Genomic DNA, 17,016 nt, shown 5'->3' with positions numbered 1-17,016 from the left:
ATGGATTTATTGCCGAAAAGAAGAACCTTTGCAATATTAATACAAAGCATGTGGTATATCCTGCGGCTGGAATCCCGCTTGCAACCAGTGAGGTATGTAATTTACCTCAGGTGCCATTATCAAAGATTCCAGGTAACCCTCCCCAGCGTCTGTGGTGGGGGCTATGGCATTGCTTGAAGGGGATGCAGAAGAGTCATGTTCGAGGACAGGGACACTATCCTGATTGAACCGGGGATCGGGTCTGCGTGCAATTAGAAGACTGCGCTAGATAAGATTGGAACAGAGAAAGAACGTACTGTTGCAACCAAGGAAAGAAGCTCGTCATATTTTCATCCAGGTCACCCAGGCTCTGGTTAGACCCGAGAGCATCCTTGGCCACCTTCATCACATCCAGGCTCAGAGCCTTGCCAGTGGTTGGGCCCACGTGTTGAATTTGATCAAGACATTGGATGCCACGCTCGACGACGGTGAACGTGTTTCGAGCATATTGGGCAGTCATATCGGAGTCAAGCACATCATAGAGTAAGTTCACACAAGCAGAGACTAGAAAGGTTGCCAATGACCCGTCAAACTTGACGCCAGGATACCGGCGGAAGAAGACATCATAGTTCAAGTCAATAATGCTCCTAGCTGAAGAGATAGATGCATCAATAGATTCTTTTATATCCATTGTTCCAGCTGCCCGCTCCTGTGCTTCCGCCTTGGAGTTAAAAAAGGTGGCAAACACTAGCGCCGGTCGGTGCATTAGCATCCGCACCAAATAGTAGTGATTTCCAAGGATAACCCGCTGTACTTCCTGCCATCCATCGCCAATAGGCAGGCTGTCATCGAAGAAGTGCAGATATGGCGGAAGCGTCTTAGTCATGTTTTCCAGTTCCAGGTCACACTCCAGAGCAGTTTGATGAACTCGACAAAGATCGCTCATGTTTAAAATGTTTTTGGAGGAGTAGATGTCCACCAAGATGCGGTCCACAATCTTTCCGATTATAGCTTTAGCTCGTGTCATGGCACATTGGGTGGTAGCTTGGATATATTGGGTTCCCCCCGGGTCTGTTTCAAGTGACAAAGAGGTTAGGTCTTCAGGATATGGCGCATCGATCAGCTCATCTCGGAAGGCTGACGGCCGACCGGTGTATAACGAACAAGAGCGTTCCTGAGCGTATAGGGTCCAGAAGGTAAGACGGAGGCGGTGCATTGTCGGGTTGGCTCCTTCGACAACTTGGGCACGGTGAATCCCAAGGGCAGTGGCGCTGCGGGCAGCATGACCCAGATATAGATAGGCGTCATTGGCCCTCATAATCTGGTAGGCATAAACTGCCTGTCACATAACACACGTGCATATTAGCGGCCAGATCGACATGTGGGCGGTGATACTGTGCTTCCCATTTTTGGACAGGGAACTAACTGACCTTGAGAAGGAAGAAATGCGTGGAATGTAGACTGGGATCTTCAAACAGTTTGATCGAGCCACTTGCCTTACGGGAAAAATGATCGCCCCATCCCTCAGATAAAGGAGCATCTTGCCGTCCCTCTGAGCTTGACACTCGGGCGCCGATTGCGAGTGCCATGTAAACAAGGTCCCTTCTATCGTGAGAAGGGAGCTGAGAAGGTGTCTTCCAGAAGCCCTCCCAAATGCCTATAATCTCGGAATATACCAATACCGGGACCTGGGGGTGGATGATTTCGAAATACGCATTCAAAAAGGCATCTCCCATTTCACGGGATAGATATGCATCTGGTTGACACTTCCCGTTATTGTCGTCTACACCCACTGAGAACATAAACCTCTCTAACCCCCATCTTTCCACCCCGTCCGGTATCGGATTGCTCTGGGGTGTCAAGAGAGCCTCATTAGTCCTCCGTTTGATCCGCTGGTGAATACGTTGAACAAAGCAGAAGTGTGACGACGGGCCTGTGCACAGTCAGCACCTGAATAAAACCCGGCATGGAATGAGAGTATAGAATTACCATAGAACTGAAATGAACCACTGTCGCGGTTAGACACACCAATTCCAGCTCGCAGTTCTCGTAACCTCTTGTACTTCACAGGGTCATGGCGTACTTGTACAGCTGGAGGGATTCCATAGGTTGTGGTGAAAGGTCTGTCGACACTGGTCTCGGACGGATTCCCAGACCTGACGCGGGTAGGACCCCGCGTCCGCTTGGACTCAGAAGTGCGGTAGACACAGGCAACCCCGGATGGCCGGCAGCCAGAACAAGGACTCTGACCATCGCATCGGACCTTTCTCGCGCGGCAAAGCTGACATGCTCGGGTGATCCTTGGTCCTCGCTTGCGAGTCGCTAGGCTAGCATTATCACTGCGATCATCAATCCGTGACGAAATCATCTTGTCTTGGAATCCAAATGGAATCGCAGCCCTTTCCCTCTGTCGGAGCAAAAGACTTCCGAGACCGCCGAAGTTTCCGGCTTCGGTGTTGGTGGGCTTGGCACGGCTAGCTCTTATGCACAGTCAACACAACCCCCAAAACCGTAATACTAACAAAAACCCGGTATAGCCCGGATCAGCTCATTGCGATATTTCACAAGCGAACGAAGAGTCTAAGAGAACAAGCCCATCAAAACTTCAAGGAAGTGAACGGTCCACGGGTAGGACGAAGACTTACGAGAAGGATGCGTTGCGAACGTTGTAACCCGGTAAAATATGTTGTAGGTGACTTCTAATTCCCCCATGGAATTAGCATGTTTGTTACATCGAGCCGAGTACAAATATATGGACTCTGGAAGTTTCTTTTAATCGAAATTTGACTGAGGTAAATATGGCAGTCAAGATATGTATCTACCACACGGGGACACGCCAAAGAGAAATGGAAGCGACTCTTTTTCTTTCTAAGGAACGCTTTGAAAAAGTGGATTTGCTACATGGTATATCAGATTGCGTCTTTCAATTTCATGGCATCAAGCATCGAACCAGAAAGTTATTTCTGGCCTCCAGCACCGGCACCACCGGCGCCACCGGCGCCGCCACCGCCCATCATGTTCCGAGCCCTATGAGCCTATTGTCAGCAATGTGATTTCTGAAGCCCAGATATTTCATAAACTTACATATCAGCGAGGTTGGGATCGCTCATCAGGCTGGACATGTCAGGCATGCCGCCACCCTGGCCAAAGTTTTCGGCCATCTGGCGGAGGCGGGGGTTGCTCATCAGGTTGCTAAGCATATCAGGGTTGCTCATGAGATTTTGTGCCATGCTGGAGAACATCGGGTTGCTCATCAGGGAGCCCAAGTCGGGCATACCACCAGCACCACCGCCGCCTCCACCACCAAGCATGCTGGCCAGGGAAGACAGGTCAGGCATACCACCGCCAGCACCACGCGAGGCGCCAGGAGCAGAGTCCAGTTCCTCAGATGGGGGCTCGGTGGTCCGGGAGGACTCTTCTAGCTTCCGTGTCGATGTCTCCAAGCCACGCTTCATGGCCTCACTTCCACCGTTGCCTTCTGCCTCAATCCCCTTCTCGTATGCTTCCTTGGCGGCATGGTAGTCTCCCATATCGAAGCGAGCGAGACCCAGACGGCTCCACGCCTTGGAATACTTGGGATCGGCGGCAGCTGCAACCTCTGCATCTGCTGCGGCCTTCTCGTGCTGGCCCGAAGCGGAAAACGCGGCGGCGCGGTTGGAGAGATAGATAGGGTTGGCCGGGGCAATCTCGAGAGCTTTGGTGTATTGCTCAATGGCAGCGGCGTAGTCCTTCTTGGCCATGAGAGAATTTCCCTCAGACTTCAGCTTGTCGGATTCAGGTGTGGGCACACCAGCCTTTGGCTTCTCTTCCTGGGAAGTCTGAGCTCCGGTGGTGGATTGCGGGGTCGACTTGTTGCGCAGCTTCTCGTAGACGCTGTAGATTCCGACCAAGGATTGTCCTCCAACAGCATCCTTCACAGCAGCCTCATCGGTAGGGTCGACTTTGAAGGTATCCGCGATACAGGACTGGGCAATTTCAATCGACTCGGCGTCGTCGGCGGTGAGGGTGCCATCCTTCAGGCTGGAGCCCAGGAAATCAATGATGGCCAAGGCCAAGCGCTTGTTGCTTTCTGTTGGAGCCTGCAATGAATCAGTACCATGAATCTCTCACAACACCCAAGAAGCTTACCATTATAGCAATCTTTCAATAAATATTGTGAATGAAAGATAAACCGCGTTCAGGAGTGACCGAGATCGAAGAAAAAAACAGGTGAGGCAATGCGGGGGAAGTGCTTTTGCACGTGATCGTAGCTTATCGTTTCCCCGATCTGTTTCCATGCAAGTCGCTTGGACTTTACTTTACATTTGAATTTGTGCTTTGAGATTCTTGTCTGCGTTGCTGACGGAGAATTGGTTCCCTGGAGATGACTCCATGTGAGCTTCATTATCCATCTTAACCCCTGAACCTGACCTGAGCCATGTACTGGCCTCATGGAGTTCCCAGGGTCTACGCGGTCAATGGGCCCGACATTGCGTATGCCTCCTCTGACGAGGATCGCAAAATCCAGAATGCCGTTGAAACTACTGATCGAAATACTGTTGACGACAATGTGGAAAAAAGAGGGAATGACGGTCAACATGAGTCCGTAGACACCCAGCCCCATGAGTCGCAAACCGACTCGTCCACCGACACAGGCAAATCGGAATGGGGAAATGAAGCTATCAGGGGTATTTGTGTTTCCCGGTCTGGTCAGATGTTTGTCACAATGTCAGAATCATCAATTGCTCTTTGGCAGACTCGGGTATGTCAGCAGTGATGTTATTGTTCATGGGGAAGTCTGAGTTGGTGACTGACAATTCTGGCAGCCTACAGCAGTAGTTACAGCAATCACTCGAACTCGATTCTCGCTGAAAACCTATGGTCCGAACGTTTCACTCCTTATGCACCCGGATTCGACGATCCTAGTTGTACAAACACTGAATGGGTACCTACTTACGTACTCGGTGGCATCGGATTCAACAACTCAAGTCTACCAGCAGCGATTTGATAACTCTACACACCATCGTCGTCAACAATTGGCCCTGTTTTCGGCCGTTGAGGAGGCCAATGTGGTCGGGGACATAAGCATCCGCTTCCGAATGGCGATCAAAATCGAGTCGGGAATCGTCAAGGCGCTGGCGCTAGATCAAGAACTTGTTGTCGCCACTGTGAAACCACCAGCTATACAGTGCATTCGATGGACGCCCGAGGCCGGAGGACCACAAACCACATCCGAGCTATTGAGTCGCATTCTAGGGATCTCGAAGAAGGTCTCGATCGTGGACATGGTATACGATCGTGCGATGAATCTCCTGATTTGGATTACCAGCAGCGGCCATGCATATGCTGTGCAACGAGATGCGGGCTCACAGCAGGATCCTGAAGCAGCCAAGAAACTCTTCCACGGACATTGCTTTCATAATCCGAAGGATGACAGCGAAAAGGCTGTGAAGGTGACCGTAAACGCACGTTTCTCTCTTTTGACTGTGAGCTGCTCAAATGGCGACGTCTTGGTCTACACTGCAAAAGATTACGTGGGCAACATTCCACTTTCACAAAAGCTCCATCTACCAGCATCGTCCACAACCACCGGGGCTTTGACTTTCATGGCCTATTCCCCGGATGGGTATTGTCTCTTTGCCGGTTACGAAAATGGCTGGACAACATGGAGTGTCTTTGGGAAGCCTGGAGGAAATAGCTTTTCAGTGGACGCCGCGTTGGCGACCGCCAATTCGGAGGATTGGTTAACCGGGGTGTCAGACGGGTGTTGGATTGGCGGCGGGTCGGACATCATTCTGTCTGGGCAAAATGACCGTCGCCTATGGGTTCTGGAGACAGCTCGCAGTGCTTTGACTGGCTGCTTTTCGGCTGCAAACTTGGCTAGAGGCCTGTTGCAGACCGGTACTGAGTTCATTCTCTACCGCGGTCATGATCTTCCAGATCTCATGACAATCTCAGGGAAGGATTCATTGTGGCATCATGGCCAGTACCCTCCGGCATATCTTCATTCCCAGTGGCCGATCCGGTCTTGTGTCGTGTCTCAGGATGGACGGTATGTTGCAATTGCAGGTCGGCGTGGTCTTGCACATTACAGTGTCAACAGCGGCCGATGGAAAGTATTCGAGGATTCAAAAGCCGAAAACTCATTTGCTGTGCGAGGGGGTATGTGTTGGTATGGCCACATCCTGATCGCAGCGGTGGAGAGTGACGGGTCATACGAGGTACGTTATTTCCCCCACTTGCATTAGTTCTATGTGTGACTGACTTTGATTGAAAGATTCGTCTTTATTCGCGCGAGGCTTCTCTCGGTAACAATTCGATTATGTTCATCGAATATCTACCATCACCAGTTGTGTTTATTGGACCCTCAGGGGAAGATTCTCTCTTGGTTTATACATACGATAACATTCTGTACCACTATATCATTAATTCGACCCACCCCCAGATTACTCTTGTCCCTGTTGGACAGATCGCTTTCAATGGGATTGTCCGGGCACCCTCTCGCGTCCGATCGATCAGCTGGGTATTGCCCGAGGAGCAGACACGTGAGTTAGCTTGTTCTCTTTGCCGCCATCTAAATATATTGCTGACAAACAGCAGGAAACGGGGATCCATCTCAAGACGTGAAGGTCGCATCTGTCCTTCTTCTTGTTGACGGCAATTTGGTACTGTTGCAGCCCACGGTCTCAGATGCCGGCGACCTCAAATACGATATGCGCATCGTATCACATGATGTCGAGTATTATATCTTGATGCGCGACCAGATTTCTTTCAATTTTTCCTCGCAGGTTGATGAATCCCTACCTGCTAGTCCTTCGGTTGATATGGCACTAGCGCCACCCCACAGTAGTCTGTCGCTCCGCGACTCTCTCTGGATGTTCCGTGGACAAGACTTGCTAGCTTGGAATGATGTCCAAGATATTTTGCGGGAAGAGATGGTGCCGGCACCACTCAACATCCCCCTGGACTTTTACCCATTGTCTGTGTTACTGAACAAAGGCATTGTGCTTGGCGTTGAATCGGAAATGATGCAACGACGCGATGTGACCTTCACTGTTCTGAAATTCGCCATCCGGGTAAGCCATTTTCTCGATAGATGGTATTTTGTACTGACGTGTGCACCTCAGACTCACCTTTTCTTGCCGTATTTCCTCCAATATGGCCTAACCAGTGTGGGAATCCCTGCGGCTCTCGCTCTCTGTCGCCATTTTTCACATCTGTCTTACTTCGCTCATGGATTGGAAATCCTACTTCACCACGTGCTAGACGACGAAGTGGATAATGAGAGCCGAGCAAGTAAAAGTGAGGACCCACAAGCACGAGCAGAACCATTACTCCCAACCGTCATTGCTTTCCTCCAAGCTTCACTTCCCCCAAGGATTACCTTGAGATTGTTGTACAATGCACACGGAAAACAGAGCTTCGATCATGGCGAACACTGTTCACGTACCTGCCTCCACCTAAGGATCTATTTGAACAGGCCTTGAAACTTGACTCCCTCAAAACTGCAGTTGGATACCTTCTTGTGCTGCAAGCCTTCGAGGATGAGGAGCAAGGGCATGATGGCCGCATCGAAGAATACGTTGTTCGTTTGATTGCCCTCGCCTCTCAGAAGGGAGACTGGGAGCTGTGTGCTGAGCTGGCTCGTTTCCTGATTGCCCTGGATGCTTCAGGTGAGATGCTCCGTCGCGCAATTTCCCGAGTTGGTCTGCGATCCGACTCTCAACCTGCCATGAAAGGCGCGTTTCCCGGCTCGACATCCCGATTTGGTCCTGCAGGTGTCCAAGGTCTCGGCTTGAACCTCCCTATTAGGTCACCATCGTGGGCGTCTCTTTCCCCAACATCGCCTCTTTCGCCCCGTCCAAGCCGGCGAGATGGTGATGTATCAGATGACCATTCGTATTCAGCGGATTAGCAAAATAGATAATTAATTGGAGTTTGGTTGGTAGGAAGAATAGTCAGACAATAACTTCATCGTAACCGTCAAGTTGCCTTACAAACAGAAGTTTCGACAGCAGCATCCATGTTACATGGAAGACGAGCACATAGCCTACGTCAATCGACCACATAATGTAACTCCACTCCCTGAATGCGTCTATATCCAACCGCGATCCTATAATTCGCGACAGCCGCCTCTGCTAACACCATACGTACTATTCAATTGGAAATTACGGAATTAACGTCAGCAACAGCGCTATCCTATTACGTAGTGCTCACTAGGTATATCCTAAGTGAGATATCACAGCTTCATTCTAGAACTGCTTCTTGAAGTACTTGCAAACAATGTCGGTCTTGTAAAGATATTCGGTTAGATCGTGCTGATCACGATGGTTCCCTCACACGACAATTGTAATGTCATCAGCCTTGACATCCTGTGCCTGTTTGAGCCGTCATGTAACTGGTAATAATTCTGAGATAACCTTGGAAGGGGTCCATTACGGGCCCTTTGAAGATGTGAATATATCTTTGGGAACATTTTATACAACTACAGCAACCTTGTGAGCTTGACGGCTAATGTAGCGACACCATGTACGGTGTGTATAAGGCGAGCACTGTGGCCCGAAAGCCATTGGTAAATTCAGTTTACGCCCGTTCTTACATAGAAAATTAGGGAATTTAGGAAAGTCTGTAAGGAAATCTCAGAGTACCAGTGCTGAAGCACACATCAAGTCAATATAACGTATCTTGCATTCCCTGAATACCACTATAACAAATAATCAGTTTAAAAATCATCGCGACTCACCCGAAAGAAGAACTATCCATAGACAGAAAACGTGCGAAATAAACCTAAACACATTCAACAGGTGCGGTCAATGGGTTAGCGCTGCAGGCAATGCCTCTATATCAAATCGTAGGTGTATCTCGTACTGACGGCCGAGCGTGTGAATTCTAGCGATGCGATGCGTACCTCTCTCCCAAGCCCCTATCACAAGGCACGCCGCCGCCCTCCCTAGCTTTGTACCTAGGATCTCTTTATACTCGTCGGTATCATACTCCCATGTTTGACTCTCGATTCGATTGAGCGTGGGCCAGTTGACATCATGTCTTGGGTAGAGAATTTCCTGCACATAGGGCAAGGTCTCATCGTTCTGGACCTGAGTAAAATAAAGATACTTGAGAGTATCGATGGGATGGTCAAAACTATACTGAGCAATAGCGATATTGGACCAATGTGGTCCCGTGTGTCTATAAATACATTCAGCAATTAGAACGCCTTCTGCAATGGAATGGTAATACCGGCTTTCCTTCTTGGAGTTGTTCTCGTCGTAACCGTAGTGTAACAGTTTTGAGAAGCGGTACTGTTTTTCTCTTTTTGGGGAGCCCTAATTGTTGCAAGTCCTCTTGAATGGTTAGAGGCGGGTCATCAAAATGGTTTTCTGGACAAGTGAATCTCTCTTTCTCATTATTGGCGTTGAGTAATTCGAACAATGTCTTGCTTGCTCGTCCACATAGGCATCCGGCTAGAGTTGGGTCGGCAATCCATGCTTGGTATGCATGTCCTTTTAGGTGATATTCATCGACTTGGTCATCCGACACCGGGGGTGTATCATCATCTGTAGGGGAATAAGGGGGCGTGAGGGAAATTTCTCCTGACGACAGACTGGCGGCATCTGGAATTGGATACGGGGTAGGGGATTGAAGGGATTTCGTGGCCAGACGCGGCCGAGTCGCGGACCTAGACGTCTCACTGCTATCTTCCTGGCTGCGTCTACGTTTGCCTAGCACTTGCTCGGGTTGCGCTACTGGTTTGCGTAGTCTTCCTGGTTGATATGCCATTTTATAATCTGAGTCTTGCTTTGTCTCGTGTTCTGCGAAAAGGAGAGGACTTTGAGTCTGGTTGATTGTGATTTGTAACAATTGGATCTGTGATAAATACCTGTAAGTGGAGAGAAAGGTTCTCAATTATATAGTCCTGGCGAATTGGTCTTTGTGGTTAGTTGAATGGGGCCCATCGAAAGAAGGATGAAACGAGTCCTCGACGGAAATAGAACACCCGAGAGCCCATACAAGGCATGAAGATATCAATTGTTTACATGTGGGTTAGTACAAAGAAAGCAGAGACCCGCGACAAAGAGTACACAAATAAGTTCACAAAGAGCTCTCGGCCAACAAAGGGAAACAGAAATTGCTTTGTTGGAACAATGCTATTCTAAGATATGAAGTAGGGGTGGGCTATGTATAGCAAAAGGGACGGCCTTGGAAGATATGGATCCAATAGAAGACGAAATCATGAAGTGACATGGAAATGTGGCCATTGGGATGGAGATGGGCCAAAATAAACTGAAGAGGTGCTTCTCTCCAAGGAACCTTGATATATAGGTCCTCTCTCGCATACATTATATCAGTTACAACCAGGAACCACAAAATATATTCTCCGCTTGCGAGTAATAGCTCATCCATATGCGCTGAGTGATATACCTCGCCAAAGCTTGCAAGCAAAGACAGAGAGTCAAACATGGGTAATCATCTTGACATAACAAAGATTCTCTTTCCATTTCGGTGGCCCTACCTTTTCCAGGCCATCACTGAATTCCTTTAATAGGGCTCTGGCGCCGAATGTAAGATTAACACTGTTGGAGACCACGTGCCCTAGTCACGGGACTCCACTTGCTACTGCACACTTCTTCACGCACGCACGCACTATCACATTTTCCAGAGACATCTACTTTTCATCGTAGATCATCTCTATCAAACACTCCCACTATATTTCCCAGCATACCTATACCTATACTACCCAGCGGTATAGTTGAAAAATCAAGATACCTGAATTACTAGTAACTACATAACTATGCCTTAATAATCTAAGTACAAACCACCCCAAAAATCGGAAATGTACGCATTTGTATGGAGGAAAAGGCTTCATTTTCATACTGGAGAGAGGGAGCAGGTAAACCACCTCAAAAATTGAAGATGCGCGTACCTGCATGGGAGAGAAAGGCTTCATTTTCATACTGGAGAGAGGGAGCAGGTAAACCACCTCAAAAATTGAAGATGCGCGTACCTGCATGGGAGAGAAAGGCTTCATTTTCACTCATGCATGCATTTGTATATGTAGGAGAGAAAGCCTTCATTTTCACATAGCTATATGATTTACAATCCACTGTACAGGGCGGTCGGCCAGGGCGGTGTACTGGGTGGCGCTAATTGGGCCATCCGGGTATCAAAATTTTGAACCTATACTGACCCGTATCGGTCTATAATTGATCTCCTCGAATCCAGATGGCTGAAATATTGAGTGGACTCGGACTTGAAGTATAGACAAGGATCTATAAATTGTTGCATAAGCTAACTATTTCGGGATAATCAGGTCACCTCAGCGCCGAGGCCGTCGAGGCCATCGAGGCCATCGAGGCCGTCGAGGCCAAGAGACCCGCTTCTGCTTTGGAGCCAATAATGATTGCCAGCGTGTCCCACTTCAATCCACACGCACGAGGTAAAATCGACGAAACGTCAACATACCCAATGTCTTTCCGGTTCAAGAGGCACACTGATATCTACTATTTGGAAATGTTGAACGTGTTATGTTTGTTTCTGATAAAGACTGAACTACTTCGAGGTTGCTATGCACAAACAGCACTAATGTCCCTAGGACAATCCTCGGCATCCGAGATCCACCGTCGTCCCCTATTACTGCATCTTCGTGGGATCTTTCGGGAATATCAACGTGTCACAGCTAGTAAGCAGGAAAATGCATAGTCCGCAGTGTTGTAAACTCATCGCGACTGCGCTGGCATGCTTTACGCCCCGAGCCAGTCGCCCTGATGTCGTTGAAGCCCGCGCCAAGCTCACCCCCAAGGCGGCAGTTCGCCCACATCAGCTCTGCATCAAGATGCTGGGCGACTCGCCTCATCCGACGCAGGTCATCGGTCATCACAAGAGCGCTAACTGCGTTGGGGTTGTCATTGCACAGTTTGACTACTTCCTCACCATCAAATGGGCAAACAACGGCCACGGGACCGAGCATCGCCTCTCGTGCCAGACGACTATCGGGGTGCACGTTGCACAAGACAGTGGGATTGACCCAGAAACCACGGTTAGGAACTCGCTCAGGGATCCCACCAGTCATAAACATGGCACCCTCTCCACGAGCCTGTAGCAGGAGAGATCTGATCTTGTCACAGCGCTCCTTAGAAACAACCGGGCCGACTTTCATATAAAATTCGGGATTGATTTGCATGTACGCCTTCAGCATTTGCAGAAACGCAGCGTAAATGGATCTGTGAACGTAGATCACGGAACCGCTGGCACAGAGTTGTCCATTGTTGTCGAACGCCGCGCGCGCTGCCGCATCAACTGCCTGCACAATGTTGACATCCTCGAACACCACAGTTGGGCTAATGCCTCTGAGATCGAAGCACAGATGCTTGCCAAAGTCGCCGGCAGTGTCCTTCCGGATCTGCATGATTGTCTCGGCCCGTCCGATGAACGACACTCCTTGGATACGCGGGGAGCGGACAAGAGTCGAACCAGTGCCGGGTCCATCTCCGAAGATGATGTTCATGACCCCTTTTGGTAGCTCTGCCTGACGGAACACCTCGGCGAGCACTATTATCATCCATTGTTAGTGAATTTCTGCAATGCCGTCACATGGGAAAATCACTTACAAAAGGCCGTCGTGCTGGTCAACTCGCTTGGCTTAGCGACACCTGTACATCCGAATGCGAGACAAGAAGCGATCTTGAACGTCAAAAGGTAAAGCGGCATCGTGGATGAAACGACAATGGCACAGACGCCAACCGGCACTCGCTGCTTGTGCATGAAAGTCTCTTCTGTTTTGCCTTTCTGGAGGCCTACTTCAGTTTCCTCCTGCTCGATGTGTGCCGCGAAGAATCTAACAAGAAGGAAGGTCAGACGAAATCACATCCGCAAGGAGACGAAACGAACCGGAAATGCTGAATGGCACAGTCGACTTCAGCCCGCGCCCGATCGATACTCTTGCCTTGGTCGATGCTTTCCCAGACGATGAACATGTCTTTCTTGCTTTCCATGATTGATGCAATGCGAAACAGATGCAGAGCCCGGAACTGAACGGGGGCCTGCGACCATTCACGCAAAGCTCGGTGAGCGACATCGATGGCATAGTCGACGACGATGCCAGGAGTGCGGGGTACTTTCAGTAAGAGATTGCCCGAGTAGGGAGACAGCGAGTCAATCCATTCCGATGTGTGCGCAATGCCCATGAATTCGTTGTCGATGAAATTCTCAAGTCTCAATGGCATAGTCACGGAAGCATCGAGGAACTGCGAGGCTAGGCCCATGGTGTCGAGCTGCCACATCGTCTCAACTGTGCCCATGATGCCGCCCTGTGAGAGAGGAATTGAAGCTTGCATCGGGTTCGAACTTAAGCTATGGGAGGGATGGAGCTATGGGAGGGAGTGGAAGTGGAAACAGAGGTAAGAGTTCCAGGTTGTTTTCCTTCCTGGTGCGGGGATGCTTATCGATTCAGGCGGTCACCCACAACGAATTGTACAAACTGTGTGCAGTCTACCGGTTTCTGCAGTCTACCGGTTTCTAAGGTTAAGTACGATTACCGCCTTTTCAGGGGAATTCCTGCCTGTCACTGAAACCTGTCACTGAAAGACTCCTGCATTCATCTCAGCTGGCAGAGAAGAACGGGCAGCCAACTTGGGGCTATGTACCCTCATCAATAAGTTGCTTTCCAATACCCCAAGGGAGGTAGAAGGAGTACGGGCTACGCCCGCTCTCCCCTGGACCTTCACTAATACAACACCAAGGACAACACCAAGGACAACAGCCAGAACAAAGCCAGGAACAACACCAAGAAAGCCAGGACAACAGCCAGGACAAAGCCAGGAACAACACCAAGAAAGCAAGGACAACAGCCAGGACAAAGCCAGGAACAACACCAAGAAAGCAGGGACAACAGGGACAATACCAACAACACCAAGAACAAGAACAACAGCAGCAAGGAGAACACCAAGAACAACACCAAGAACAACACCAAGAACAACACCAAGAACAACACCAAGAACAACAGCCAGAACAACAGCCAGAACAACAGCCAGAACAACAGCCAGAACAACAGCCAGAACAACAGCCAGAACAACAGCCAGAACAACAGCCAGAACAACAGCCAGAACAACAGCCAGAACAACAGCCAGAACAACAGCCAGAACAACAGCCAGAACAACAGCCAGAACAACAGCCAGAACAACACCAAGAACAACACCACTCTGTCCTTCTTTATTACGGTGGCAGACTCAGCTGTTGTTCCACAATGGAGGCCTCAACAAACGGCCTTGGCTCTCTTTGGTTGTATAGCAATGTTATGCCGTGCCTACTAGATTGAGACCGGATCTTGGGAGGGCCATACCTTCATACCTTCTCGTCAAATTCTGGGAACTTCTTACTGTAAGGTATAGTAGAGACTTCCGTGCGCAGACAGCCAGGGAGATCATTGACCTTGCAGACAACCCAACCGTAAGAGATGAAGGATAGATATCTTAAGCCTGTTATCAGTCTGCAGAATACATTCTCTTGTATAAAGGAGTTGCCCCTAGGTGTGCCATGCAGAAAGTTAGTATTACAGCTGAAAGGAGTTGTTGAGCTGGCGGCTCAGGCGAAGGCGGTCGAGGTTAGGGCTATAGAGCGCCAAAGGCCAGGTGACCCCGCGTCTCCTTCCTCAAAATGAAACTCTCTCCCTTCTGCTTCCCTGACCCTACTGTGTACATAGGGTCATCAGATACCATATTAAATTACACGAAGCATGACAATGGTTGCCCAAGGAAAACTATACCCAAAATGGACTGAGAGTGTGCAGTTAGTTAAAAATGACCCTAACGAGTTAACTACGGTGTTAGTCAAGTTATTTTTAGAATTGGTTGGACAACCTTTGTGACGATCTGGAAGTCTAGGTGTTATTATGTGACGTTGTTTGTCTTTTTTATATGGTAAGTCAGGACAGAGTTTTCTACCAGCGCTGTCCCCGACTTGGAGTGTTTGCTTGGTTTGGTAGGAAGGATGCATAAGGATCCCGTAGCTATAGATCCTTTCTTCTTTCCCCTTTCTCTCTCTATACTTAGTATCCTAAAATAAATGCACTCTTTCTTATGAAGAACTGGCAGGTCACAACCTTCATCGAACTGGAAACAACTGGACCCTGAGTCCCGGGAAGATTCCAAGAAGATAGATTATTGGGCATCATGGCAGAAACGAACTGGTAAGCTTCTATCCTCTTTCTTCGCAATTGGGCTATCTAACCTTGGAACACTATGTCTTTTTGCGTTAGACTGGACCCACGACTGCAAGTATGCGGAATTGAAAGTAGTGGACGCCGAACGATGTCTACTCAAGTACTTGCTGACTCTCCTTTTAGGCATTGAATATGTGGAGGATGTGGACAATGCCAAGATGGCTCAGTTATTGAAGCCTGCGGATCTGGATGGTTCTGAACATGAAAGGTAACTTGCCTTGAATGTCAAGACTTTTTCATTTCCAATCTGTTCGTAAATCTCTTTCTTTTTTTCCATTTGGCGGAGTAGACAGCAATTTGCAAGACGCCGCAAACGGACCCCTCTGTCGGAGCGAACTGCGAAGTGTCTGGCAACTTCTCACCTTTTAGTTCATCCCATCTTGTTAAAACCTGCCCCTGGACTGGCGAGTTACACACTAGGCCAAAAGACCACTATATCTGAGCGTCACGCTCAGATATTCCAGGCTCCGATATATATAGTGCGTGTCATGACACATCTAGTATATATGCAACACTATGTTCTTCATTTCATCTACTGATTAGGGTCTGCAAGTCCTTCTTCCGTCAATTGATACAGTTCCCTCCCTAATTCTGCACTGGCTCGATACTTTTCCCCGACAGTAGAGCCCTCAAGGAAGGCGTTGGTTTCCATCCATGTACCAATCACACCAAAGAGATCGTGGATCTCAGGATCCATACGACCTCGCGAATGACGTTTCGGAAACCATCTAGATAAAGCATATACAAACTTCCAGACCGGAAAGCCTCCTCGTCCGTAAGGATAAGATACGTCCTCGTGGCGCATTTCTGTAACCATATCGCGAGGCTATCGATGATCGTGTCTCGGTCATCGCGCTAAGCCTCCGGGGCTTCTTCTTTTGCTTCGGCAATTTGCGTTTTAAGATCAAAGCGGAAAGGTTCAAGGTCTTCTGCTTTACGGGCGCGCGGAATCCTCAGTTCATCATCGACCTCGGGTTCAAGTGGGCCCGCAAGCTCAGGAAGAATCTCGTACACACGCCGCCACTCCGAGCCGAAGTTGAAGAGATCCGCATTATTGAGAACGGCCCACCAGGCTTCTGATTCAAAGGGATCTGAATCGGCCCATTTAGTCATTAAGTCATCATGTTTGGTTTTCTCTTCTTCGTCGGTGCAATAGTGCGTGCGTAGTAAAGCGGGACAAGTCTGGTCATTGAAAAGATTCATTGCGTGCCATCGAAGCACGTCGCTACGGTAAGGTCGGAGAATTGTGTCTACCTCCTCTATTGTAGGCGCACGTGGTGGGTTGATACCCGCTGGAAGGCTATCCCAATCTTCGGCCCATTCAAGGGGTATAAATTCCATGTCGAGGAACTCAGCGACCAACATTCTTCGTTGCTGGTCGGGGGTTTTGGTGGAGTTATTCCAGTTTGTCTGCACAGGATTAGCATCTGAAGTGGAAACAAAAAGGCACAACATACGATAAGATATTGTTCAACAGCCAGTGTCCCCCATAGAGGAGGAGGCAAAGAATCCATGTCATTCATTACGAGGAAAGGTTGGCAAGCTTGAAGAGAAGGGAAAAGGGGAAGGGGCTGATATGGTGAGGAACCCACAAATCATTCCTTTAACCCATAATTCTTTGATACACACAAGTGAATATCAACGACCATGCTCTTACTAACTATAACTTGCTTAACACCTTGTCTGAAGGACGGAAAATATAGGTTTAAAGGGGTTGTGAATATAGTTTTTTTTTATTTTTTTTTTATTTCTTTTTATTTTATTTTTTTTCGGACTCAGCTCGAAGCAATCACCACCTGGTCCGTTTGAGCTCTTTTGGACCATACACGGTTAACCGGCCCAAG

At 48.9% G+C, this 17,016-nt stretch overlaps 8 protein-coding genes across 8 annotated transcripts; 2 read left to right on the top strand and 6 right to left on the bottom strand.

The window, feature by feature from the left end:
- Positions 1-36: 36 nt before the first annotated feature.
- On the bottom strand, positions 37-2,347 carry N7525_011253 (Zn(II)2Cys6 transcription factor; the record flags this gene model as incomplete). The annotated part of the gene is made up of 4 exons (XM_061215412.1): positions 37-241; positions 297-1,318; positions 1,410-1,912; positions 1,969-2,347. The coding sequence occupies 4 exons, from the start codon at positions 2,345-2,347 to the stop codon at positions 37-39; spliced, it is 2,109 nt and encodes a 702-aa protein (XP_061067924.1).
- A 589-nt stretch (positions 2,348-2,936) lies between these two features.
- Positions 2,937-4,110, bottom strand: N7525_011252 (uncharacterized protein; the record flags this gene model as incomplete). The annotated part of the gene is made up of 3 exons (XM_002560877.1): positions 2,937-3,006; positions 3,064-4,058; positions 4,108-4,110. 3 exons carry the CDS (start codon positions 4,108-4,110, stop codon positions 2,937-2,939), a joined length of 1,068 nt encoding a protein of 355 aa, XP_002560923.1.
- Positions 4,111-4,396: 286 nt separating this feature from the next.
- N7525_011251 (RIC1 family protein) lies at positions 4,397-7,873 on the top strand (the record flags this gene model as incomplete). The annotated part of the gene is made up of 6 exons (XM_061215411.1): positions 4,397-4,720; positions 4,785-6,179; positions 6,236-6,503; positions 6,556-7,034; positions 7,086-7,301; positions 7,337-7,873. The coding sequence occupies 6 exons, from the start codon at positions 4,397-4,399 to the stop codon at positions 7,871-7,873; spliced, it is 3,219 nt and encodes a 1,072-aa protein (XP_061067923.1).
- Positions 7,874-8,768: 895 nt separating this feature from the next.
- N7525_011250 (uncharacterized protein) lies at positions 8,769-9,735 on the bottom strand (the record flags this gene model as incomplete). The annotated part of the gene is made up of 2 exons (XM_061215410.1): positions 8,769-9,053; positions 9,196-9,735. 2 exons carry the CDS (start codon positions 9,733-9,735, stop codon positions 8,769-8,771), a joined length of 825 nt encoding a protein of 274 aa, XP_061067922.1.
- Positions 9,736-11,632: 1,897 nt separating this feature from the next.
- N7525_011249 (uncharacterized protein) lies at positions 11,633-13,253 on the bottom strand (the record flags this gene model as incomplete). The annotated part of the gene is made up of 3 exons (XM_002560874.2): positions 11,633-12,504; positions 12,564-12,790; positions 12,844-13,253. 3 exons carry the CDS (start codon positions 13,251-13,253, stop codon positions 11,633-11,635), a joined length of 1,509 nt encoding a protein of 502 aa, XP_002560920.2.
- A 54-nt stretch (positions 13,254-13,307) lies between these two features.
- N7525_011248 (uncharacterized protein) lies at positions 13,308-14,264 on the top strand (the record flags this gene model as incomplete). Its single annotated transcript, XM_061215409.1, has 2 exons — positions 13,308-13,352; positions 13,695-14,264. 2 exons carry the CDS (start codon positions 13,308-13,310, stop codon positions 14,262-14,264), a joined length of 615 nt encoding a protein of 204 aa, XP_061067921.1.
- Positions 14,265-15,397: 1,133 nt separating this feature from the next.
- N7525_011247 (uncharacterized protein) lies at positions 15,398-15,669 on the bottom strand (the record flags this gene model as incomplete). The annotated part of the gene is given in 2 exon segments (XM_061215408.1): positions 15,398-15,588; positions 15,603-15,669. The coding sequence occupies 2 exon segments, from the start codon at positions 15,667-15,669 to the stop codon at positions 15,398-15,400; spliced, it is 258 nt and encodes an 85-aa protein (XP_061067920.1).
- A 358-nt stretch (positions 15,670-16,027) lies between these two features.
- On the bottom strand, positions 16,028-16,695 carry N7525_011246 (uncharacterized protein; the record flags this gene model as incomplete). Its single annotated transcript, XM_002560871.1, has 2 exons — positions 16,028-16,582; positions 16,630-16,695. 2 exons carry the CDS (start codon positions 16,693-16,695, stop codon positions 16,028-16,030), a joined length of 621 nt encoding a protein of 206 aa, XP_002560917.1.
- Positions 16,696-17,016: the final 321 nt, after the last annotated feature.

The sequence above is a fragment of the Penicillium rubens genome (assembly GCF_028828025.1).
Source record: "Penicillium rubens strain IBT 27055 chromosome Unknown utg000004l_segment0_segment0, whole genome shotgun sequence".
NCBI lineage: Eukaryota > Fungi > Ascomycota > Eurotiomycetes > Eurotiales > Aspergillaceae > Penicillium > Penicillium rubens.
This window is presented reverse-complemented; position numbering and strand designations above follow the sequence as displayed.